Here is a 26,302-nt window from a genome sequence, read left to right as displayed (position 1 = left end):
TGTGACAGCAATTAATGAGTGTTTCTGTCACCTACAGAATGGTCTGTGGGGGAACTGTGGGCACACTTCTCTAAGCTCCCCAGCATCCACCTTCACCAGCTTCTACAGTCAAAGATGAGGGTGGAGAAGTAACAAATACTTAAAAAAAAAAAGACATAAGATTCAGAAGCATGTTTAGGGTTGCCCCTTAAGCTAAAGACATCCCTCTAATATATCAGAGAAATATGAAAAGATTTCAAAGGTCTGTTTCAGGATGTGCCATTTCAGATTGCCTTAACATCCCACATTTTTTAAAGGTCTTTTAAAAAGGTCAGGTTTGGAATTTATGCAAAGTTATTCCTTTTAGCTAAAACACAGAGTATGACAGAAAGCCTTCATTTGTTGTTAGTAGTGGTATTTCCTGTAGTTAGATTGATCCAAATATTTATTTAGCAACAGTGTTTATGTGGCAGCACATGTAATCACCCCATCAATGCCTTGTTCTCAACTACTAGTTCTTAATTATGCAAGCTTCTAAATACCCTTCTCCCTCACTGAGATCCAGAATAAACTCCCTCCTGGGTGGAGAGGAACACATGCATTTATGCAATTTTGTACCAGTTCTCAGAAGTCTCTCAAAATGTCAAGACTATCAGCCTGGATTTTCATGGTAATAAGGATGTAATTTAACTTACATAAACAAATGAAACAAACCATAGAAACTGAATTTATTAAACTCATACACTATAAGGAATATAAGAACTTTTGCTTTACATATGTATTTAAAATGCTTTTAAAGTATTTTAATTTTAAAACCTATCATTCAATAAGAAAGTATACTACCAAAAGCCAACTTGAAAACCAGTTATGAATTATTTTTACTCAGTTTCTTCACAGATTGTCACACAGGAATGACTAAAACTAATTTTTTTCTGAATAAGTCAGAAAAAAACCCTTTTCTGTAATCTCTTGTGTACATAGTTGCAAAGTTTTCTAGCTGCATTTGAATAAGTGTTATCTTTTAAAATGACAAAAAATTGAAACTCAATCTTTTCTTGCTACTCAATGTAACACAAGCTTTGCCACAGGAATGCATTAAATATAGTTCATCTACTTTGAGCTGGTTATTTCAAAATGTGTATGGGACATTTGCTCTGGCTGACTTCTTACATAATAAAAAATTTGCTCATCAGAGCATAGCAAAGTGCTCTTTTAACTGTTTGATGAGCTGCTGTGTATCAACATGGCCTGGAAATGCTTCTTCAGACTTCTGAGCTGCTGTGTAACTTCTCTGAAGATCTCCAACCTGTAAGAAACACACAAACTAATTTTGAAAATCCAAACACTGCAGTGTTTGCATCATGTATTCTTTGCATTCTGTGCAGTACAATTCTGATGCTCACAAATTATAAACACAGCTGGTCTGAAGAGTGAACAGTACAAAGACATTTGGATGCAGGATTTTCGCACTTACATCAAGGGACAGAAAGACAGAAATGTGATTTTAATGGGAGGGATGCTTTGAGACATCATCAACATATTCCATTTCACCCAACTTCTTGGAGAATGGACAAGGTACACACCATACCCAGTGCTTGAAGTAAGGAGAAATAAAAAATAGAAGTTTTGCTTTTGAATTCCATAGAAGTGCTATTGCATATACAAGCAAAATACAACCCATCAGGCCTCTGTAAAAAAACCCAACTCTGTGATTTCCTCCTTCCTCACAGAGATGCACAACAGTCGTGGAGAACTAATAGCGCTCCTCTGTTGCTTTTAGAAGAAATTGTTCCCTACTCAGAGAACTTCATTTTTTTCCTAAATAGCCATCATTTTTTTGGAAGGATTAAAGGGAAAGCGTCGCAGAAAGTGGGATCAGCCAAAAAGAACCCAAATATCTGGGAACACATCTAGTAACAGTGATTACTCCTGAATGGAAAGGGAAGAGCTATAGACAGACAGGAGCCCTTTTTAGCCTGTGCATCACTCAACACAGAGCTTCAGCACAGCAAGAATTCTCTGAAGGAGAAAAAGCCAAGGTCCCAGCCAGAAAACTAATCTTTTGTAACCTATGGCCTTACACTGAATGTAAGGATTGCATTACCCCACTGCACCAACACCTGGCTGATGTGGCCCTCTGTCATCTCCCATAACCTGTAAAGGTTCTTTGTGCAAAATCCACGTAACAAGACATTTGCAGACTAGGATTTACTCCCCAATCATTAAGTAAAAATTGCAATTATTCAACACCCTCTTGTGTTTCACATTGGAGAGGATACGCTTACAAATTAATGGGTTATTCTCTTCTTGATGCATGTACTTCAGCATCTGTAGGAGTGGAGTTGCCCACACAACACAGAATCATAACAGAATCATGAAGGTGTAGGCATAAGCAAAGGAGCAATTTTCTTCTTGTGAAGAAACAAGAAAAAAAATGGTACAAGTTTCTCTTATTAACAGACACTGTTAATACAGTATCTTAAACACTCTGGATGAAATAGACTATTAACACAAAAAATTCAGAGGTTATAAAGCTGAATAACAGATTTTCCTTCTGAAGTCAGTAAGATAGTATCAGTAAAGGATATTCTTTCTATCATTACTAATAAATCATTTTATATTATTACACTTCACATTCTGAAAAAGCTTATGACTGTAAAGACTGTACATGAAATTCTTAACAAATTGTTCATCTTCCAGGCATTTGGACAATTATAAAGTTACTTCATAGCCAGTTGGACTCATTTATTCTCAAAAGCAAACACTGGAATGGCTACTTTGACACATTTCTAGGTATTAAAATGAAAATGTTATTTAGCATTTTCCTTGAATTTATGCAGTCTGTATTCTTTTATCTATCTGGAATTCTCAGTAATAACAATAAACCCACCTGTCTCACCAAGGCTCAATTTTTAGATTACAAGAACTGGACAATGCATTACCTTCTCTGAGAGTATGGCAACATTGAAATGGGGCTCATACATGTGAGGTGCTAAAGATGAAGCAGTCTGCAGCAAAGCTCTTGCCTATACAGAGAAATGAAATAATAATATAGTGAAATCTAGGAGGGAAAGTAACAAGCAGCTAATTCAATATTCATAATTCTTAAAAGAAATCATCCTATGTTTAGTAAGTCTTTAGTAAGAAAGCCATTTTCAAGAAAGTTACATCAACAGTGTAGGCACAACAAAGTCAAATAACATTGAAATGAATAAAGACTTTTGGTTGAGTCAAAAAATATTGGAAAAAAAATATTGGGACATACTCAATTAAGCAATTCTTTTTTAAACCCTGAGGACAATATATCAAATAAATTAAATAAAACCCAAAGTATTTAAAGAACACCCCACTGTATTTATCTGTTGTCTCTGACAGCTCTGTCTTAAGCATCCCTGACACCTTTATATGATAAATTTTATCATATAAATGACAGCTTTCACACTCAAACATTTTAATAAAATTAGAGATTTTTTTCTCACTAGCAAAATAGAGGTATAAAAAGGAAAACAAACTAAGCATCAGAGTGTATAATTTCATGCTGTAAATCCAATGCAGAATTAAGGTCCACTTGTGAAAGATTTTACTAAAAAATGGAGAACTTAATGAGGAAAACTTCAAAATGTTTAAAAACCTGAGTAACTGTGGCAAGACTGAGCTAGGAACTTATTAAAACTTCCTTGATCTGAAAAATCTGAGTACATAGAACAGTACTTATGAAAGAACATTGTGAAATAAAATCCATGATAAGCAAAATATAATCCTTATTTCTATTCTCCTGTGCATGTTTTATTGCCAAGATGATCCAAATTTTTAATTATACATGTGATACAAAAAAGAAACTGAAAATTTTAAGCTAAAAACTAAAGTAGACAGGAAACTATTCTAAAGGAAAGGCTCTTCAGTGCTAGTTATGAGCAATCACAACATCCACAGCTGAGGGTATGCTCCACTAGGGAATTAAATGTCTACAAATTTACTGAATTATTGAAAAATTATGAAACTGAAATTAACCCAAAGTTTATTTGTCACTGGTAACATCCAGTGCTGGGTTCATTTCAGTGTCTCCATGGTAATTGCTAAGTTATCTGAATAAAGTCAACTTCTAAGAGAATTTGCTCTTTAAAAAGGTATTTATAATTTATTTTAGCTCTATGATGTATATATATAAATTCATCAAATTAGCTTGCTCTCAGGAGGTTTAAAACAAGCCCACAGTAGCTCTGTCCAAAACTGTCCAAAAAACACATATTCATTTTCCCTGCATGTGTATAAAAATGGTTACATTTATTCCACCATGCATGTCAATTATGCATCTAAGCACAATACCCTTAGTATACTCACTTTAGGTAAGATGAACCACCAAGCTTATTGATGCAAAAGTATTTATCAAGAACAAGTTGCTTTCTGACAAAATTCTAATGCATTCTCCTTGCTAAAGAAGCCCCAACTTTCAAGAGCTAATCTGATTGCTCTTTTCTGCCACCTAAAAAAAAGTATGTTATCTACATCTATAAACTGAATATACAGTCAAAGTTGTCTTTTAAGTGATGATTATAAAGCCATGGGATTTGCTTCGGGTATCAATTTAAAAAAAAAAAAATCTCAACAACTGCAAAGCTATTGGAAACCTTGCTTGTCTTTGATGATTCATTTGGATATGCAAAAGAACAAGCAGTTTAATGGGAGATGGCATGACAATACTCCAGAGCTTACACTGAAACAGGGATAATAGTTATCCATGTTTTCTGCATCTAACAGTGAGTTAGACATTCATATGATGCCTCCACCTCAGAGAAATGACATGTTTATTAAATACAAAATGCCTAAATGAAGCATTCTGCTTAGGGTGAGATTCAGCACTGACCTGTTCAGTGTGACCTTTTCGCATTTCCAGCACGGCCAAGTTGTTGTAAGCTTCTGCATAGTCATTATTGTTGACTAAAGTTAGCTTGAAACACTGGTAAGCCAGATTCAGGTCTCCTATGCCCTAAAAGTAAGATTGTGTTTTCATTTGTGAAAAGATTGGAAACAACATGCATCTCTTTTGGTTTCTGGAGTAACATTTCACCCACAAGTACTACAATGGAATGAAAATTACAATAAAAACGCACTGATCAGAAACATACGTGATTTCTTCTCAGATCCTCTCATTTTTTCCTGATTCTTTCTATAGATAGAATCATTTCTCTCCAGCACAAACTTCCATGCTTCAAGTGATATTTGCTTCTTCTAATTTAACTTTTAGATGATTGAAGTGTCATCTAAAGATTATGCTATCTGCTACTGTCTATAGCAGGGTAAGAAAAACTGAGATGTCTCCAGAGAGGAAGTCATCTTGCCTCTCTGTCTCTACACATATTTAAGTTGAGGGAGATTCACTTCTCAGATGGAGCAGCTGACAGCTGACTACTACTGTAGTGTTTAGACTAACATTGATGCAGCATCAGGTTAAACATCAAAAGTGACAAATGCTGAAAAACACAGGCACATCAGTTCAAATTTCAATCTTCAAGGCAGTATAAATTACTGTGTTTATGCTAGATGCAGAGACACAAAAGACAGTTGTGTTTCTGACTCAAATCATTAACAGCAATTGAAGACAACTCATGTTAGAAAGCTGTCAAAAACTTTAATCAGCAAACTTATTCTGGGCATGTAGATAAAGAGCAATACAACGCAACTTCTTGAAGAACATCTGCAAAAATAGACAAGACTGTAAGAAAATCTCTGTAGAAATTTAACAAAGTTTATCACACAACTACACAATATTTCTATAGCTGCCTTTAAGACAGAGCAACATACCTTCTCAACTATGACCTAGTTAGGGTATTAGTATTGACTGCTTGGTGTTGAATGTGTATTTTTATGACAAAAGAATCAGTCTAATTCTCCATATAAAACAAATAAAAGTACCTAGAAAAACATCTAGTATTCAATTTTAATTTTTTTTTTCAGATTAGCTTGTTTTGCAGCCAAGGCCTTCAAGGGCTGGTATATGTTACAATTTTTTTAGAAAGATGGGAAAGTTAAAGGCAGTGAGTAAGGAGCATCTTTTAGCAGGAGAAAGCCACATTATGTAAAGTACAGAGTTTTTTTCTCTTGCTGCTTCTTCCTTACTGAAGTGTAAATAAACATTCCATCTGTACTGGGCTTTGTCCTGTGCACTATCAGGTTTTGTACTTCCAAGAAGAGAAATTACTCCCTCCCAGTTAATTTTTTATATTTTTTATAAATTGCATTTATTCAGAAAGGTGGTTAATATTTTTCATACCACAGCCACGTGTCCCAGGTTGTACCACACATCTGCTGTCTCCTCCTCATTTTCAGCCAAAAACAGTGCCCGTTCAAATGAAGATAGTGTCATATCATATTGCTGGGCATAGAAGCAACAGAGGCCCAGATTGTTAAAGAGCTGGCAGTTATAAACACCCATCTGCAGAAGCCGTCTAGATATAAAGAAAACATTTGTATCATTTTTTTTAAAATTCATTTCAAGTAGGAGTTCTACTCTAAAAGATAAAGTTCTCTCCTTTCTCCCTATTCTGAGAGGGTATAAAAACCAAGTACTACAGTCTTACACTTGTTAGTTTCATGAAAGGCAGTGCAAGGTATTTTTTAGTAGAATCACAACTGTGCAAAAATCTGTGTAAATTAGTAACTTCTGTCTTCTTGACTGGGTCACATGATCTGACTTCACTATAAAACAGGGATGTAACAGACTTTCTCTGTTTCCTGTTTCCAATCCCTAGACATAAATCAAGCTGTAGTTTGTTGCAGTTACTTTATATAACTCTTAAGACTTCAATGTTTTGCTTGATTCACATCCTTCAGTACTGCTCTAATTAGTAATAGTACATTAAGATGCGAATCTATATTAATCTTACACATCGAGCATAACTCAGATTTTGATTCACATTGATATTGTTTAATGTGTCTTTTAAAATGGAGATGTATTATAAAAATTATTTTATTAACATTTATAAGAAAAACAGAAGTGCTACGAGGGCCAGAGGAAAAGACGGCTGCTGTCTTGCAGCATGACTGAGTTTCTGTACCTAAAGCATAAAAATCCTCAAGTCCAATAGAAATGTGATGATAGTGCTCTTGTTGACTTAATCTGCTCTTAGCAAGAGAATGTCAGGCTTCTTTGCACTCTGCCTGTATTGAAATAACAATCAAGCAGCAGTGTTTAACACTATCTTTTCACTGCTTTCAGTAAAACACACAGGAAGCCCAGCCCACATTCCAAGTCAGGGATTTTGTGGTCACAAGTCCTGGTCACTTCAGGTGGAGTAAGGGCTAAAGAGGAAGTCCTTGTGCCTTCTGTATGCAACTGAAGTTGAGAGTAAGATACACGGTTCTCAAACTGCCCCATGCTGTGAAAGAACTTTCCTTGTTCACTGGTTGAATGGTAACTGTTTTGATAATCTTTGTTGATACTTCTACATACTCCTCATGTAATGATTACAAGTTTGTAGTGATGCACTTATCACAAAAGATACAAAGGCTGGTAAACTGGTTTTATAGTAATATTTGTCCAAATGCTCATTCATACTCCCATGTCAATCTCCTAGTTAATTTTTTTCCCCACATTACCGAAATCAACCCTTTATCAACCTTAATCAACCCCCTCCTCACATATTCTGTTCCCCCTTCCTCCTTCTCCATAAGTACAGATACCTGTAAAACCGCAGAGCTATCTCAGGTTGGTCTGAATAAAAATGGTTGCTGCCAATGCATGCAATAGCTTCCACGTGAGTATTGTCTTGTTTTAAGACGTCTTTATAGTACTCTGCAGCTGTGGAGATATTGTTCATTTCCTATACAATTGGACAAAAATTTCAATTACTTCTACTGTTTAAAGTAGGTGTATTTTTAACGTGGAACTCACTAAAATGCTAATCTATCTTGTGCTTTATCTATGCCCTGTATAGTACCTAACTGAGATTAATTATATATGCTCTTGAAGTTCTCTGATCATACCATTCAACATCACTGGTTGGCATCTTCACAAGCAGCACACACATCCATGAGAGGAATACATATTTATTAGTAATATCTTTACCTGAAATTAACTCTATGCCACAGCTACAAAAAGAGATTTATTTGGTTTTTATTTTTTAGAAAAAGACACAGCCAGTTGTATTGAGTTTGGAAGTTGAGGAGAACTACAGGGGTCCCTCATCCCCTGTGAGAAGCTGCCAAAGCCTCCTCCACATCCAACAGTCAATGCCAGCTGCTTCTGGGATGGACCCACCGCTGGCCTCAAGGCTGAGCTCGTCAGAGAAGGTTGTCACATCTCTGTGATAACATATAATGTATTTAAAAAGGAAAAAAAAGCTATTGCACAGATGTAATTGTGACCAAGAAGAGAGGGGTGAGAATATGTGAGAGGAACAACTCTGCAGACATCAAGGTCAGTGCAGAAGGAGGGGCAGGAGGTGCTCCAGGAACCAAAGCAGAGATTCCCCTGCAGCCCTTGGTGCAGCCCATGGTGAGCTGAAGCCTGTGGAGGTCACTGGGGGAGCAGAGATCCACCTGCAGCCCATGGAGGAGCCCCATGCTGGAGCAGGTGACTCTGCTGTAAGCTGTGTCCCTGTGGGAAGTCCATGCTGGAACTGGTCCTGGCAGGACCTGTGACCCCATGAGGAGAGGAGCCCACACTGGATCAGGTTCACTGACAGGACTTGTGACTCTCTGGGTTACCTGTGCTGGAGCGGCACCACATGGAACAGACATTGGCCCCTTCTTGCACAATGTCTTGCGATACCCAGAACCGTGCAGTCAGTTTCCCAGCATGGTAACACAGAACAGACTGATTTCCCCAGACAATGTCTCAACTATTTTCAGTGCTTTTTAAATCAACTCATTAATTGCTCTGAACACAAATGAGAATATAATTGCATATGAAAATCTACTATGTGCCTTTGGAAACAGGAATCACGAATTTACCAAAACTTGTACTACCTAGGATATGACGGTTAAGAGAACTGCATTGTAAATAAACATATGCTTGGATTTGTGCTACCTGGAAGATGAATTAGGGTAAACTCACTGCTGTAAATGACAGTGCACTGTTTCTGAGGGGTGCAAGGTCCTGAGAACCCTATCCCATGCAAGGAAAAAAAATAAATTAAAAGATCAAACTCACTTCTGTGTTTCTGTGTTTATATAGGAATAATTTCTACCTGTGTGCTGTAGATACAATGTGCTCCCAACATAACTAAAGAATAAGCCTTTATATAACCTCAGCAGTGTATTTAGCTACCAAAAAAAAATAAAATTATTTCTTGTGATTAAAGGAAATAGTAATAAAGCAGTCCCTTTAAAAATTATGTATTTTTTTTAAACCAAAAATGCTCTACAACTCTTTGTACTGTCAAAAGTTAGTGACTGAGAAGAAAAGCTCTGATTAAGATGCCTGATACATATATCCCACTTGTGAGTCTATATAATGAAAGCAACCCTGTATTGCAGTACAAATCTTTGCTAATGAAGCTATAATCCTGCACTCAAGTGTCAGTGCAAAACTAGATCCTATCAAATATATGCTGCTCTTTAATAATTCCTTAAAGGGTTATGCAATGTTCTGCAAAATAATATCCATATTAGAAACTATTCAACAATTCAGGAAGAAAAGCCTCCAAAAATATGCAGCTGTTTTCTTCTTGCTGAAGGACAAAAAGGATTTAATATGAAAATGGATTAAGGCTTAGGGGTTAGATGAGAATGATGAGAACAGGATAGAATGCCAAGCATGAATATAGACAAAAAAATAAATTCATTACTTTTTTTTTAACATTTGTTCTGGAATAGCACATTACCAACTTTCAGTGAAAAACAATATGAAGTCCATTGTTTGACATGAAGATATACAATTATAAAATATAAAATACATAGTCACCATGCTAAAGTGAAACTACTTTATAATTAATCCTACTTAATACAACATTTACTTCCTGACTAAGAAACATTCACATTCTAACTGTTCTCAGAACCTGAAAAAATTAATGGTAACACATAGTCGTAATAAAAACAACACAGACAAAGAAACTATTTTGCTGCTTAATTTTGCTATCTGGTGACTTGAGCAGTTTTGGTATGATGAAATATATATAAACTAGCAAGGACAACATCTGGACAACTTGACTTAATATGGACTTGCTTCTGCATGCCAAGGGCAAATGGGATATCACTGGTGTGATTAATTGCTGAAACAAATAAGTCTGCAGGGTTCCCCTGACATTACCTTGTTACCTTTGTGGAAAGTTATCTGTATTGCATTAGTGAAACTGAAAATCAGCACAGTTGGTTTTTGATGACCTTACAGTTATATTCAACTATTGACTCTTTTTTCTTGCTCAAACAGCTAAATTTGGCCACTATAAGGATTGCATAGTGGGTGCATACCTCATAGATTCTGGCAATTCCACAAATAAGAGTCACTTCTCCAGGAAATCGCTCTAACCCTTGCTTGAAAAGGTTCAAAGCTGTTACAGGCTGATCCAAACGCAAATACACCTAAGCAAATAAAAAGTGTATATAGATGTCAAATGTCTGACTTCTACACGTTCTGCTGTTTAACAAGGGAGATAACTAAAAAGAATGAAACCTCCATTTATGCAGTAAACCATTAGCTGAGATGATGAATACTGGGAAAATAATGGAGTGAATACTGAATAAATCTGTGTAATGAAGATAAAATAGACTACTTAATTAAATTTACCTCATACCATCTATACACTATTAATTTGAATACTACTAATTAAAAATATCTTGTTATTTATTATCATATATATTTTGACACTGAGGTGAAGGCATCACCTGGAATATTTCCCTGTTTAATGTATTTTCAAAAACTTGTGTTTAGGCTTGAAAGAACTGGATCTTCAGGGTGATAGCGCTGGAATATAAAAATGTTCTTCTTAGTCAAATAAGACTGCACCTAACAGAGAAGTGGCACTTTCAAGTTTCCTCACAGCTCAGCCAACCTCCCCTGCCACAAACAATAAAATCCTATAGAAAGACGGAGGTTTTGCCTCTGTGATTTTGGCTTCTGTGTTGATTAAGAAAATACACAATGCGGATAATAATTGTGTGAGAAATGCTCAGTGTTGATAGGGACCACCTCAGCAGCTGTCTGAGATACAGCTCAAAGCCCTCCTGCTGTGAGTTATGGTAAACACAGGTATAGCAAAGGGAAAAACCCTGCACACATGCTTTGGGAAACTAGATGGGTAGAATGTTTATATATCTCCCACTGAGTGAAAAAGGATTGTGTTGGAGAAACAGTATATTAATCAGTGCTAATATTTGATACTACTAAAAAAGAGAAAGAATCTGTGACTTGTATCCTGATACAACCTTTTTGTGATGCAACATAAGACAAATATCAATGCTAAATGAACATCTGAGAAACCTCCAATATGATTTCTGCTTTTGGTCTTCATGGACTTCTGATTGCCAACAATCACAACTCTATGTTGTTTATTTGCAAACACATAGATATATACCACTGTAGACAATTTCAAAGAATTCTTTCCTATGACCACTCAATGACATTCTTAAATGTCAAAGAGCTGACAACTGTGAGTGTCTTCCAAGAAAGGACTGCCATTCTAGGTTGGTCATTGGCAAAACTAAAAAATACAGGCTTTTTTACAATTTTTTGATTTTTTACACTCATTCTGCTAATGTCACTCACATTTCCTGTATTAAGCTAGAAAATGAATGCCTTCTTGTGAGAATATAGAAAAGAACAAGGAGGGCACTAATTACATCATTAACCATGAACGATGCATCCAATTTAATAAATGGACAGTGTGAAACTCCCCTAGATCTGCCCCTTTTTTATATTTTTATCTTTGTTTATGAAGTATGTTTTCTGAGCATTAATGACTTAAATCTGCTCTATTCCTTTATATAGAGGTTGTCTCCAAAGATGCACTCACTACAGATGCTAAGACCACACAGCCAGAGTACTCTACTATGTAATCCCCATATCCAGTGTGATATCACACTGTTAAACATCTCTGTAAACAGTAGAGCTGCTCTCTTGATAAGTGGCAAAAGAAATTAAAAAACAGGTGGGGCAATTTCCATCTACTCACAGTTGCTTTGGGGAGACTTGTTCTTTAAAAGTACTACAGCTATAATAATTATAGTTTATATACTAAAAGCCATTTTCTTTTTGGTCTCTCGTTTATCTCTTGTAAAAATATCCTATTTCTAGCTCTTCTAGGTCATGAAATACTTTGTAACTTCACAACAGGTCCTGACTGCTTTAAAGACTCCTACTTTTTCTTTTTTTTTCTTTTGGTCTTTTATATTTTTGTAAACTACATTTCAAGTCAGAGATCACTTTCAAGAAAATATTATTAAATACCCAGATAGCTGTTGCAATAATGAATATAAACAAAACTAGTACTGTAGTATCAGTATATTGCCACCGAACTTTATGCAATCTTATTATTTTTTAATGGCTGCTTAACTCAAGCCTGTTTTTTCAGTTCTGTTAAACTGAACCATATCTCAGTGCCTTACTCTATTGCCTGTCCACTGACAGTCACAAAGTCATGCTGTGCAATGTTTTATACTCGAGTAAGCTGCCCTACAGAGTGGGAGGTAGAAGTTCAAATGCAGCTCTTGCCTGAGCCAGTACTGATGTAGGGGGATGCAATCTCCTGTAATGAATCACTGTTAATCCAATTACTCTGCCAATTTAATAATTCTGTGTAGTTAATGGAGCAAGTCCAGAGAAGGGCCAGCAAGATGATAAGAGGGATGGAACACCTCTCCTGGGAGGAAAGGCTGGGAGAGTTGAGTCAACCCAGAGAACAGAAGGATGTGGGGTCACCTAATTGCAACATTCCAGGACCTGACAGGACCCTACAAGAAAGCTAAAGAGGGACTTTTTACAGGGGCATTTAGTGACAGGACAAGGGGGAATGCCTTTGACCCCAAAGATGGTATATTAGATAGCAGGAAAACATTCCTCACTATGAGGGCAGTGAGGCACTGCAACAGGTTCCCCAGAGAAGCTGTGGATGCCCCATCCCTGACAGTGCTCAAGACCAGGCTGGATGGGGCTCTGAACAACCTGGTCTGGTGGAAGGTATCCCTGTCCATGGGGCAGGGGGGTGGGGATTGGAACTGGATGATCTTTGGCATCCCTTCCAACACAAACCATTTTGTCATCCTATGTATTTTGTAGAATGACTTGTGACAGAGACAGGAAAATTAATAAGCTTCGGTGAACTTCAAACACGGTATTGAAGACATGTCTCTAGATAGCAATCATGATCATTTAAATACAAAACATAAATTGCTCAAGAAACATAAAGCACGTATGAATATCTGAATGTCACTAGCAATGATGACTTTTGGACAGGCCTGTGACAGCTGGCTTAAGGGGAACTGATAAAGAGCAACTGGTTTCATCTCCTTCTAGGACACAATGAAAAAAAATGCAGTTTTAGCTTCTCACAGGCCACCTTTTCTTGAATGCCTTAGAAAACATTTAGAATCTAATGTGTATCCTGGTAAACAAGTAATTCTGAGACTCAGCTGTGCCACTTGTTCTTTTAAGGCTTTTAATGCCTTTATTGTGACAGAACATTCCCTGTTTCAAGGTCTCTGATTGCTTCCTATAAGCTCACTTTGTTTTGATTTTGCTTGTGAAACTAGGATTTTGAGCTTTGCTCTTTATTTACAGATTTATTACATTCGTTTCCTAGGAGCCACACATATATAGCCACATTGTTCTTCATACTGGAACTCCAATAATTTTTTAGCTTCATAATCCTCATTGGAGTTTAGAACAAAGAATCCAGTAAGATAGGAGATTTTTTTTTAATCTTGTTTGTGAGATCTGGGAGCTCTAAAATAATTTTGTAAACTATTGACTTCCATTGCAACTGTTAGCATGTATTGCCTCAGGCATGGAGACCATCCACTTTTAAACACAATGATGTATCTATGACTTACTTTTGCCAAATACAAGAATGTATCAACCATGTCCTGCTGCTTAAGGGCTGACTTAAACTGTTTTTCGGCTTCACGATATAATCCCAACCTAAAGAGACAACAGACACATATAGAAGGTACTTGTTTATTTTTATTTTTTTTAGTATTTTTTAAAACCTTAGTAAATAATGAAGCAGTTTAAACAAAATCAAGCTTAAACTGCCTGAAAGCACATTTTATGACCACATATTTGTGCACATGTTAACAAAAAACATGTCGTTATATAAAGATAACAAAACAGCCATTCAAAACTACAAAAAGACAAATCCATGAAATTTGGCCCCTTCTTATACATGCAGCCTCCTGGAATGGCTGAATGGTGAATAATGATGTACTCATATTCATAGGAATTTCTGCCGCTCTTAGAACAGACAGTAGAAAATGAGAAATTAATGTCTCAACTCTACCCAAACTGTTTGAAACCAGAATTTCCTCACCCATGGCTAAGATCACCCAGATAATCTCCACTGTAAATGAACATCACAGAAGTCTGTTTCATCTCATAGGCATTTATTTTCCATAATTAGACTCAAATGTTTTGCACTAATCTATAAAAGCTACTTCACTACAAATTAAGAGGACTGTGCAATTTCAAGAATAGAAAATGGTAAATTTTCTCATATACAAATTGCCTTTTGTTTCCTTCAGCTAAAGAGCACATACTTGCTGAAGAAATGCAAAACACAAACAGAACAAGCCAGCTAAAACAAAGAAACACAGCCAATGGGGACATAAGGCATTTTGGGATCCTGTAAGTCCATGTACCTGCTTGGATGCATTAATCTCTATAACAATTACTAGTTCCTATAAAAATCCTGAAAGCAGTGAATGACCTCTAACCTCATATATTGGTTTGCATGACAAGGTTTTGGCAGCTGGGGGATTCAGGAATGGCTTCTACAAGAAGCTGACGGGTCTCTGATGTGCGACAGAGCCAATGCCAGAGGGCTCCAGGTTGGACTCACGGCTGGCCAAGGCTGAGCCCACCCATGATGGTGGTAGTGCCTCCATCATCAGCACAGGAATAATGTAGCATGCAGGGATAATACATTTAAGGTGGAGGAAAAAACAGTACAATGGCAGGCAGAGAGAGGAGTAAGAATGTGTGAGAAGAGCTCTGCAGACACCAAGATCAGTGCAGAAGGAGCAGAAGGAGATGCTCCAGAAATTCCTCTGTAGCCCTTGGTAAAGACTGTGGTGAGGCACCTGCCTCCATGTCTGTGCAGCCCATGGAGGAGTAAGAGGATGCAAAGGTCCACCTGCAGCCTGTGAAGGAACCCATGGTGGAGTAGGTAGATGCCCAAAGGGGGCTGTGACCCCACGGGATGCCCATGCTGGAACAGACTCCTGGCAAAACCTATCATCCCATGGAGAGATGAGCCCACACTGGAGAAGGTCTGCTAGCAGGACTTAGGACCCTGGTGGGGGGACTCATGCTGGAGTAAGGGAAGAGTGTGAGGAGTCCTTTCCCTGAGGAGGAGGGAGCAGCAGAGACAAACTGACTGCAACCTCCATTCCCTGTCCCCCTGCGCTGCTGGGAAGGGAGGAGATAGAGAAAATTGGGAGTGAAATTAAGCCCAGGAAGAAGGGAAGGGAAGATGGTAGTTTTAAGAATTGCTAATATTTCTCATTATCCTACTCTGATTTGATGCTTGTGTATGGGTTTCCAGCCTGAGGCCTCAGCATATTTTTAACTAGTACTTCTTGGGCAATGTAATTCTGGCAGAAAGTGTCTAACATGAATATTTATTCTGTATTATTTCATCAATCTGAAGCCCTCATTGACAGGTTATTTCTCAAACTAATACTGTAATATTTATTTTATGCGGTCTGTTTTAACAATAGCTTTTTGCATTTATTGACTGACTTTTCAAATAATTACTTTAAAATCCATTAACACAGGCAAAATTGCAACTAATTCAGTTACTCAATATGGATGCCTTTATCTCAAGGAGTGGTCTCCTTGTACATTAATGAAGATGTAAGCACAGCACAAAACACTTTCTGAGCTATTTCTCAGTGTTCAGCATTGCCCAACACACCCAGAAGTACAGGTCCTGCACTCACAATCACTCACTGCAGAAGAAATGAACAATGACTTACCTATAGTAGCACTTTCCAATTTGGACTTTCCACCACCAGTCCTTGAATTGTGCGTGCTCAGTGGCAAGGGCTGCCAAATCTAGAGCCTTCCAAAACAAACCAATCATCTTAAAATTAATGTTTACACAAAGAAAACACTGTAAAGATGTTTGTAAAGAGAACATTTTGAACAAAAGTCCAGTTAACTTGAGGTGGGGACACTGCTTTTTGTTTATTACTTTCATAGGTCAGTGCATAAAATAGTTGAAAGGATTATTTGTCTCTATAAAAATAAGCAATCCAGTTTTGCTAAATCAAATAGAAAATAGAAAATTAATTTGAACTGACTCCTGCAGTGCCACTTCAGAATATACTATTTGTTTAAACACAAAAACTTTTTCCAAGCTTCCCATCCTTTTTCATAAAAACTTGTTAAAACCAAGTAAAAATAAACTGAAATAAATTGAGTGCATTTGAAATACTGTATAAATTTTCATCTCATTTCTAATATCAGGTTGCCATTACTTCTGGAAACTCTCAAAATGTGTACAAGAAGAAATATTTCTTCCTTTAAAAAGTCTATAATGTAAACAATTATTTTATTACAGGAAAAACAGTGAAATATTCTAAGAAATAGATATCTATTGAAGATGGTGGAGGTCTAAAATCTTTTTGTCTGGTATCCTGGAAAAGCAGGTAAGCTAATCAATGTGCTCTGATCAGCCACCACAGCCAGAATCTATGGCCCCCATTTCAACACCTCTGTTAAAACAAATACATGTCTTTTCTGTACCACAACCTACCACAGAAGCACTCGTCTTTCTTTCCTTTTTTAAATTTCATTTTGTCTCAGAACATATCAAAGCCATGTTATGTTTGTTATATTTTCAGTATATGATCAGAAGTAGGGTAAAAAGCTTTAACACAATGTTTTTATAACAAAGAACTGACCTTTCTACCATTTTTGCCTGCTTTTCTTGGTAAACATTTTGCTGACCACAGAAATCAGAAACAAGTTATCTATTAGGAACAATATGTAAAAATTCTGTGCACCAATCACTCAGTAGCAGAGAAACAAATAATTCCAGGAAAAATAAATCTGAATATTGAAATGCTGTAAGAGCCCAATTTAGTGACATCTACGCCTACGTTGAATTTCTGCTCTTCATGCTAGCAAAATGAGGCTGCAAGTAGTCAAAGGGTTTAGATCTGACATAATGAAGAAAAGTCAATGGAGCTATGACAATTTAGACAAGTTGCTCTCTTTTGGCTTTGTGAGAAAGAATAATTTGTTTTCTGTAGCAATTCAGGATAAGTAGTTCCATCAGTGCTGCCCCTAAGAGAAAGAGACAGCTGTCATTACCTGCCTCTGTGACAGGAGAGAGAAAATTCAGCTAAACCTACAACTCTGAATTCACTATTTCTTCAAGTCAGGTGGAATCCTTTAAGGCTATAGATGGCAGCTATTATCTTGGCTGCTCGTTGTTTCTTAATGTTGCAAATTGCCCAACATGGCCTTTGGATGCTACAACTATGACGGGGAATAAGCTTGCTTTAGAACTTTAGATATTGTCCAGATGCCTTTCCAGACAGATTCTTCCTTTCAAATGAAGGTACATAAGCAATTTTGTCCCAGTACTGGAAAGTCTGTGAAAGTAGTTGCTGTTAAAACACTGGTTACTTTTGTTGCATTTACCAATGTATAAACAAGGTGGGCAACTGTCAGGTACCACACCTGCTTCTAATGCAGCAGGAGCAGCCACTTCAGAGGAGAAAGGATCATACTGCAAATACCGTGCTCCAGAGAGTTTTCCTTAGAGTTCTCCAATGGCAAAAGCTCAAGAAGGACTGAGTTTCACAAAATGATCCCTTCTGTAGCTACACATTCAGGCTTCTTTCTGGTAGCCTAATTGCTTCTGATAACATTTTATGCAAGGCTAGGAATTTTGGCTGTGATTGGAAAATGGGAACTAAGACTGCTTCAGATTTAGTAGACAGTAACGTCAGCAGTTTATCTGTCTGTGCAGATCCTGAACTCTTCCTGGGATCTTCTATTAACATCAAGAAACACAGCATGACTTAATTTTGAAGTTAGTTAATGAAATTCAATCCTGTTTTTATATTTTCCAATTAATGAAAAAGGGAAGGAACAGGAACATCCTGTTTCTGATATTTTACAAACAATTACAATAACTTCAATCAAAAAATATTACTGAAGTTACAAATACTTCTAAAACTTATTTGCCTGAGAAGGCTTTGTGCATGCTAATAGTTAAAATTTCTGCTGGTATTACAAAAAAAAAATCTTTTGACAATGTGGCCCTTGAAATGTTAGTAAATGGATTTAAATAGTACTTTAAAAGTAAAAGCTTTCAACTTGCTATGTCAATACCAACTGCTAGCATATTTAAATTTCAGTTTGCCGCAAGCTTCAGGTTTTTAATTGTACAGTTTGGGTACTACTCAATATTCAATCAGCAGAACATGTTAATTTAAAACCAGTCTATAAAAGCAGTAGTGATATGCCTGTCCTGCACATTGCTGGATGTAGTCATATTAATAAATGAAAGGGAATAACAGGATGGATTTGGAATTGGCAGATACTGATATGGCCTTTTAAGGAATTTTGATTGTAATAAATATATCAGTTCAAAACCTACACTTGCTTGTCCTGAAAGTTTCCATAAATTTTAGGATAAAACTCATCATCTGGACATATTCTTGAGCTGAAGTTGTTACTATCTAGGGAACTCAGCATACTCAAGAATGCAGAGTCCATTTCAACAACAGTCTTAACCCTGAGAAGCTTTTCAGAATAGATTTATTTTACTCTCAGCTCTTATGTTTGTGCAGATAAAAATGATTAAAAACTCTGATACTTGGTGGATTTTCTGTTTCTTTTTAAAAACAAGTTTTTGTTAAAGAATTAAAATTAATGTAGATTCTTTAACTGTATTTAGCATGATTCTGAGTTTCTTTTTTTTACCATTACTTTCCTTAGCTAAACTGTATTATAACTAAGACTTCCAAACTATCTACCAGCTGTAACACAGTATAAAACAGCCTGTAGGGTTGTGGCAATTTACTATTATATTGAAAAATTAAATTGGTAAATGTACAGTTGTTTGAAACAGTAATTTCATACAGAGTATTGTATGCACCTAGAAATTAGATAGATGGAAACAATAGTGAGCATCTGCTGCTTCTTTCATGTGCTGTTGAATGGCAGTAATTTTCCCAGCAACAGTTATTGACTAAAGTCTTATTTGTAGACAAATCAACACCAGATAGTCTATAAGGCAGCTGAGGAAATGACATTAGCCATAGTCAATTTAGCACATTTATTTTGTTGAGTGTCTTCTGGATTTCTATATTTTGTAGATCTAACATAATTCCATTTTAAATAAATTTCTATCAGAGAGTATAAACTAAAAAGTATTGAGAAGAACTAAGGAAAAATTAGAGGTGGTGACTTCTGGCCCCACGTATATATTTTACAATCTTTGTGCTTCCTCAGGACAAAGTGTTTTGTCACCATTACTCACCTCTGAATAATGGCAAAATTTCATGGTCTACCAAAAAAAGTAGCAACAGAGCTATTTCTGGACAAGTCTTTGAAACTGCCCTGCTCTTACAGCATTTAGCCCAAAAAATGGCTTTTAGAAATAACTCAAGGAGTACAGAAAGTCAGTTATTAAGTGTATGTGTTCAAAAGGAAACAAGTCAAGAACAATAATGGATATAGAAAGAGTATTTTCTTCAGACAAGTGTATAATTTTTCATTACATAAGACAAAAGACTTTTGAATATATTTTCAAGTGCTGAAAAGCTCCACTTCTCTGTTCTTCTTGCATCCCCACATTTCCGATAATTGATAGATTACAGATATATTTAGTTTTAATTTGAACCAATTTCCTTGCACTTTATTTATACAGTTGAATGCACACTGATTAATGGCATTTCTCAACTGAAATTGATGAGGTTTTTTTTTTCTTTCTATATACTGGTTGAATATGAAACAGAAGATAAATAAAAAAAACACATTTGTTTCTCAAATAATAATGCAAATGAGAACAGTGCAGACTGTTCCAGTTCAGCACTGTGACAAAGAAAGGATATTGTCACTACTGCTTTGATTTTATTTGCAAAACTGCAGGAAGTGGTATTCTATCCATGTAGAAAGCCTAAAGTAAAGACTTTTTAAACTGAAGTCAATTTCCAAGGCTTCCAAGCCTTTCAAGCTCTTTCATCTCATCTCATGCAGAAAAGTGTTGGGTTTTAAGAAAGTCCATCATCACACAGAAGCAGGAAATACATAGATGTAAGAGATGTCAGTGAATGTTCTAACAAGTGATCAAGCAAGAGCCAGATCAACTTTTAAAAGTTAATGTATCTGCTGTTTCTCTGATGAACTCTAAGCAACCAAATTCCTTCCAGGGAGATGCAAGATACTGAATTTGTGAAAGGCCATTTCTAGGAGAGGTGAACAAACAGTGATGTAGCCATATTTTAGCAGACCTTAAAGTGTTTCTTTTTTTTAAAGAAAAATTAATGCAGATGAGTTTCAAAAGGAAAGGAGAACAGTTTGGAGACCAGAGTTATATTGCAAATGGTGTAGAAAGCACATAAGAAAAGAGTAAGTGAAAGAAAATGAGAGAAAGCATACTGAACAGCTAAAAAGTCTCTCTTCAGAGATACACGTTATATTATGAAGACACCTCATTCTGTGATGTGTGTATTCAATTCACAGCAATATTTTATTCCAAAAAGATGCAGTCATTAACCAAACACTGATCTCTCTCATTACACAGTAAATGGTGATGATTAAGCTGACACCTCTCTGCTTACAAGTATTTATTCAAATGGCTCAGGTTGGTAAAAAAATATAGACAGAACTTTTTTTTTCAAGACAGTGATTTGGGATTCTCAGCAAGGATTTCAAAATACATGGAGTACAGTGCAAAAACATCTTCCAATTTTTTTCTGAAGTACTTGGAAAATTACTTGCATTATATGAATCTATGTCTAGCCTACAGATCCTGCATGTCCTTAAAGAGAAGGCATGTAGCATATCAAGTGACCCTTTTAGTCTCAGTGAACTGGACTTTCAGTAAAAACCATCAATTTTTAATTACTATTGGGCTAAAACCCAGGCACTTCCTTCATATTCAGCATTGAATATGTTAATGTTAATTTCTATTTTTCCTCTGACATTTCTGACACTTGCACTTACTGTTTCAGTGATGTTTTGGATTAATAGTGCATTACAATTCAATCCTCTTAAAAGAATGCTATGCAATAAATTGACAGTGTACAACTATAATCAGTTGATGCTAGATTAAAAAGCTTCACATAGCAGTACACTTGGAAATGATTAGGACCTATGTCAAAAACAGCAAAATATTTTTTGTGTGTGTTATTGATTAACTGGAGACTTTAACAGCAGATCTAACTGCACACCAGCTAGTAGTGTTGCAGAAGGTTCAATAGCTGTTCAGTCAGCTATGCATTATTGACATAAACTTCTTTCAAACAAACTGGGACATTTTGATTCCATTTCAACTGGGTGAACATATCTAACACAGCAATGAAATATATTAGCACTTTATTAATTCCATAGAGACACTCTTTCCCTGGGTGAACTGCCAAAAAAACCTCTGCAACGTTTATCTCTTTCTGGAAGCTTAAACAATATGTACCCAAACTTGATCTTTCCCATTCAGTGCAGTAACATAAGAACCACTGAAGAAAATTTTTGGATAGATTAAGAGGGAAACTATTATTAGGAAAATATTTGAAGAATAAATTTTACAGACAATCATATGGACAATATCTTTCTCTTGATATCACAGAACACCTCAGCACTACAGATTGACATTTCTATAAAAAGTATCCAAAATCCTATTGATATTGTATTTTTATGTAGTTTCACCAAATACATAAGCAATCATCTGAAGAGTAAAAAAAGTCAAGTGATGTCCAACAATACCTGTTTTGTCAGGTATTTTCACCTACCTCTGTTAATGGACAGTCTTTTGTAACTTATACTCAAGCCTCAGGACTCTGAACTTCTTAGTCAGTTCAGCTACCACTCCAAGTTCAGCTACCAAGCTCGAATAAATTACATTAACATGAATTCATTAGATTCAGAGACCTTGTCTTATTGATAGCTGAGGGACCCAGTTTTAAGAATAAGAGTGTTTTGCTTCTCAAAAAAGATAGCAATCCATATTTTGGTATTTGCCAATTATCATTCCTGACTATCACCCCTGTAAGAAAGGATTTCTCCCTCTTAAACAATATTAATGCTCCACTTGTGTACTTGTGACGTTCTACCTCGATCCTTAGTTTAGCAGAATACTGACAGAAATAACTGAATCATACATAATAAAATCTAAAAAAGGAACATATGAGTTACTTACATTTTTTACATCATTTTCATGGTGGAAGATATATTCAAACAATGCCTGCCAGAAATATATTTAAAACATTGTCATAATTGAAAAGAAAAATTGATAATATTCTTAGAGGAACACAGAACCTTGATTATGCTAAGCAGAAATTAATTCTTTCGGAAAACAATCATATTTACACATAACAAATGCTGACATTTACATTTATTTAAGACTCCAATAGACAAAAACTATAGATATACTATACTGATCAAAGGCAAGCAGCTTAATTCCTAATTTGTTGCAAAAGATTAGCAGAATTGCATCTTATCTTTGGTGCTTTACACCACTTTAAAACAAAAAAGGCAGCTATAACTTGAAAGTGAATATATATTTGAGAATCTGGTACCATTTTAATGACTTTTCACCTGTAAAATCAACCAGTGATATAAAAAAACACTTTTTGCAATGGACACTCAGGTGCATACATAGTGCAAAATCTACTTAAATTTATTTTATTTATTAAGTTTATTAATAATGCAAGCTGAGAAAACTGTGCCTTCAGAGGAAATTTTTTTTAAGCTCTACAATATTTTGGGATCTGTAAAGGAAAAAAATATTTTTAAAAATTGTTTGTGAATTATAAATAAATGTTAATAATATTGTACTTCTGAAACTCAAACACACCATCATAATATCAAAGCTTAAAGAAGTCACATTCATCAGCTGTGTTGTGGTTAACTGCTTATAAGCCCACAACAATTACACAGCAAAATAACTGCAGCTTTGTTTCCTCCTGTATGTAAAGATAATTAAGCCATACTATCTTGTAGTTCTTCTGCACTAGAATATTAGATCAGTATATATCAGGTAATGGGGGTGGCATTTTCAGTGAATTAAATGACATTGAGAGATACTTGATAATTAAATGGAGACTGGAAGCCTCTGCTCCCAAAAATGTATTATGGGTGCTAGTAACACAAGGTTCAATTGAGTTGAACCTTGACCTTCTTCTGCATCTAAATCCCAGGTCTTAATTGCTTAAAAGGAACAGAACATTTTTCTAAATTTGTTTAATTCATTCTAAAAAAACAGGAGAAAATATTGCCCTGTGAAGAAAGAAATACAGAACAAGACCTCAGTCTCCTAAGGGCTTCCATTACACCCCTGCCAGATTTTCTTAGATAAAATTTTTAAAATATTTACCTTTAGGAAACTAGAGAATTACTAATCTTGTGAGGAAAATAAATGACAACCTACTTTTCTTCTAGTTTCAGTCAGAAAAGACCCTGAACAGATGATTAAAAGACATTAAAGAATTATAAATAGTAACACAATTATAAGGAGCTTAGAATAGGTAGATAAGAAAAGAATAGAAAATAAAGAAGTAGTGGAACATTTTCTCCTCTAGTTCAATAACAGAGAAGCATTCAGTAAAAGTCTGTAAATCTAAAGAGACAAAAAAGATGTTTTCTTGCACGGCTGGCATGAGGAATTTACTGCTGTTATGCACAGACTCTGACCTTCAAAAGGATTTAAGTGACTGAACATTCACTTGGATAAAAATATCTAGAGTTATCTTGATAAGTCTATTAAAAATCCACAAGATCAAAAAGATAAAACTTTCTGTTTCATACCAGAAAATAGTTGCTAACTTGGATTTACCAGAGGCTTTCTCTGGTGATAGGTGATACCTTATATGTCTACACTGGTGCTTCCTGGAATAGTCTTTAACATGGTTAATGTTAGTCAAAGACAAGCCGCATTTCTGTATACTTCAAAACACTGGAAAACCTTATACAGATAATCTAACTTCAAAAAAGGTACAGTGAGGCTGCTTTGCAAACACATGAGTAAGAAGTATGTAGGAGGTGTTCATATACAAACATGAATAGACTGGCAAATTATGTGAACTCAATAGCTGCAAGGTTTATCACCTTTATACACTTGGAGAGGTGACAGCTGCAAAAAGTTTTAAAACTTTAATAAATTATTCTTAACAGAGAGTGCAGTCTGCATTCCCACCTCCTGCTTTAGCTTTAGCCTTAATGCTGTTTTGTTTTAAAAAAAGAAGTTATAAATCCATGTAGCTCCAAATTTAAACTTAGATCTTACATTCTGTGCGAAATGTTAATGTCATAATGTATTAGCTTCATAATACTGACAAGCACACTTGCTGCCTATGGATGTTTCTATGACTGTTGATTTACATTTTTTGGCTTAAGCTTCTTTTCCTATGAAACTGAAAGAAAGACAAATCTGTCATAGAAAATGCTAATTAAAACCCAAAATTGTTAAAAATATGTATGTTTCTCATTCCTAAGAGCCGTTGTTGAGAATATTTCCTCTGAAAGCTAACTTACCTACTTAAATAGCATGTAGTTAGCAATCACTATTAAAAGTTAGCTGTCTTCAAGAAGAAGAATTAAGCCCAGTTTTTATGGACGTGTCTTGTGCTTCTTAATCCTTCCCAGGTTTCTTACGTTCCTCCTGTTTTCCAGACAGTAATGGATTTATAATAATGTGTCTGCTGGCTGATTGCCAGCAAGGACATAATTGGACAAAAAGCATGCAGTATTTTTTCAGTGCTGATAATGAGCTGATTTGTAATTGGCCACAGATGTTAGCCTGGAAGTTTTTGATTACCTCACCAGACTAGAACTTACTATATTTGATACCTATTCTTCTGGTATAGAAGTTTGGTTAGGAGGCCAAGGGACAATGATGCAAGCAGTGGGTGAAGGAGACAGTGCAATTACACAAGATTTATTTCCTTTGAAAACCACACTGAAATGAAATGCTCTACATCAGTCTAGATCAGGCTTTAAAAAGCAAAGAAATGTCCTGGTTGCTTATGAAAAACTGTTAACCAAAGTTTTGGACTGGAAGAGCTATTTCCACTAGCACGTTATCAGATACTGTCAGTTTTCTTAAGTGTTCACCATTATGTATCTCAAAATAGACTGAATTCATATTGGTTTGTTCGCCTTTAGGTTGAAATCCAAATATAGCGCTCTAGAGTGTGTTGTGCTCCCTAGAGATAATTCCTTGATACGTTGTGCAAAATGAGCTGTTTGCCTCAGCCCAACAGTTGTTTTTATGAATGCACTATTCACAAAAAACATGTTCAACTATACAGATAACTGGTTGTGTTGGGGAACGAAAGATTCAAGTGAAAGGCAACAGAATGATAAATCTTCACACAACTTTCAGCTCCCCGCCACTCAGAGATGAAACGTGTAAGTTGGGCAGACAACCTGAAAAAACTGTTCTATTGTCAGATAGTTTCATTGACTGTCAATCAGAAGATCCTAACTGAAAATGAAGTATTCTGAACAAAAAAATGATACCTTTTTATACAAATATATATTTAATATAATATATACATATTTAACTCATGCCATAAAATCAAAGGAAAAAATCCAAAGATTGTGAACATTTTTAGGCCAGGATTGCCATCTATTTGTACACAGCACCACATTTCCAGACATTCAGAAGGGTTCTGCTGGTTTTTTGCTCCTAGCTTTTTTTTTCCTTTTATAGTTGCCCTTCATCACTCCTAGATGCATAGCTCAAAGTTATTTACCAGTGGAATATTTTTTCCCATACGAATATTTTTCCTAGGTATACTTTCACTATAATCTCTTTAGACATATCTTCAATTTCAAGTCTAGTAAACACTGTCAAAAGATGGGCAATACACTGTTCTTCTGAAGTTAATATCTAAACCACTGTTCATCATTGTTTTTATCCCAAATCCCATATACAGTTACATTAGAAACCAGAAAACATGAAAAAGATATCACAACACTAACTAAAATTGT

General features: G+C 35.7%; 1 protein-coding gene across 1 annotated transcript in view; it reads right to left on the bottom strand.

The window, feature by feature from the left end:
- Window positions 1-676: 676 nt before the first annotated feature.
- The window catches only part of TTC8 (tetratricopeptide repeat domain 8), a 40,236-nt gene continuing 14,610 nt past the window's right edge, over window positions 677-26,302 (bottom strand). Inside the window, exons 7-15 of the mRNA XM_058829252.1 lie at window positions 22,509-22,553; window positions 16,108-16,193; window positions 13,966-14,053; window positions 10,390-10,500; window positions 7,660-7,799; window positions 6,251-6,425; window positions 4,844-4,966; window positions 2,922-3,005; window positions 677-1,285 (exon numbers count right to left, since the gene is read on the bottom strand). Of these exons, the coding sequence (XP_058685235.1) occupies window positions 1,169-1,285; window positions 2,922-3,005; window positions 4,844-4,966; window positions 6,251-6,425; window positions 7,660-7,799; window positions 10,390-10,500; window positions 13,966-14,053; window positions 16,108-16,193; window positions 22,509-22,553 (969 nt within the window). The 3' untranslated portion in view covers window positions 677-1,168. The remainder of the gene's footprint in view (window positions 1,286-2,921; window positions 3,006-4,843; window positions 4,967-6,250; window positions 6,426-7,659; window positions 7,800-10,389; window positions 10,501-13,965; window positions 14,054-16,107; window positions 16,194-22,508; window positions 22,554-26,302) is intronic.

The sequence above is a fragment of the Poecile atricapillus genome, chromosome 1 (genome assembly GCF_030490865.1).
Source record: "Poecile atricapillus isolate bPoeAtr1 chromosome 1, bPoeAtr1.hap1, whole genome shotgun sequence".
Classification (NCBI taxonomy): Eukaryota; Metazoa; Chordata; class Aves; order Passeriformes; family Paridae; genus Poecile; species Poecile atricapillus.
Note: the sequence above shows the minus strand (reverse complement) of the source record. Positions and strands in the feature narration are given on the sequence as shown.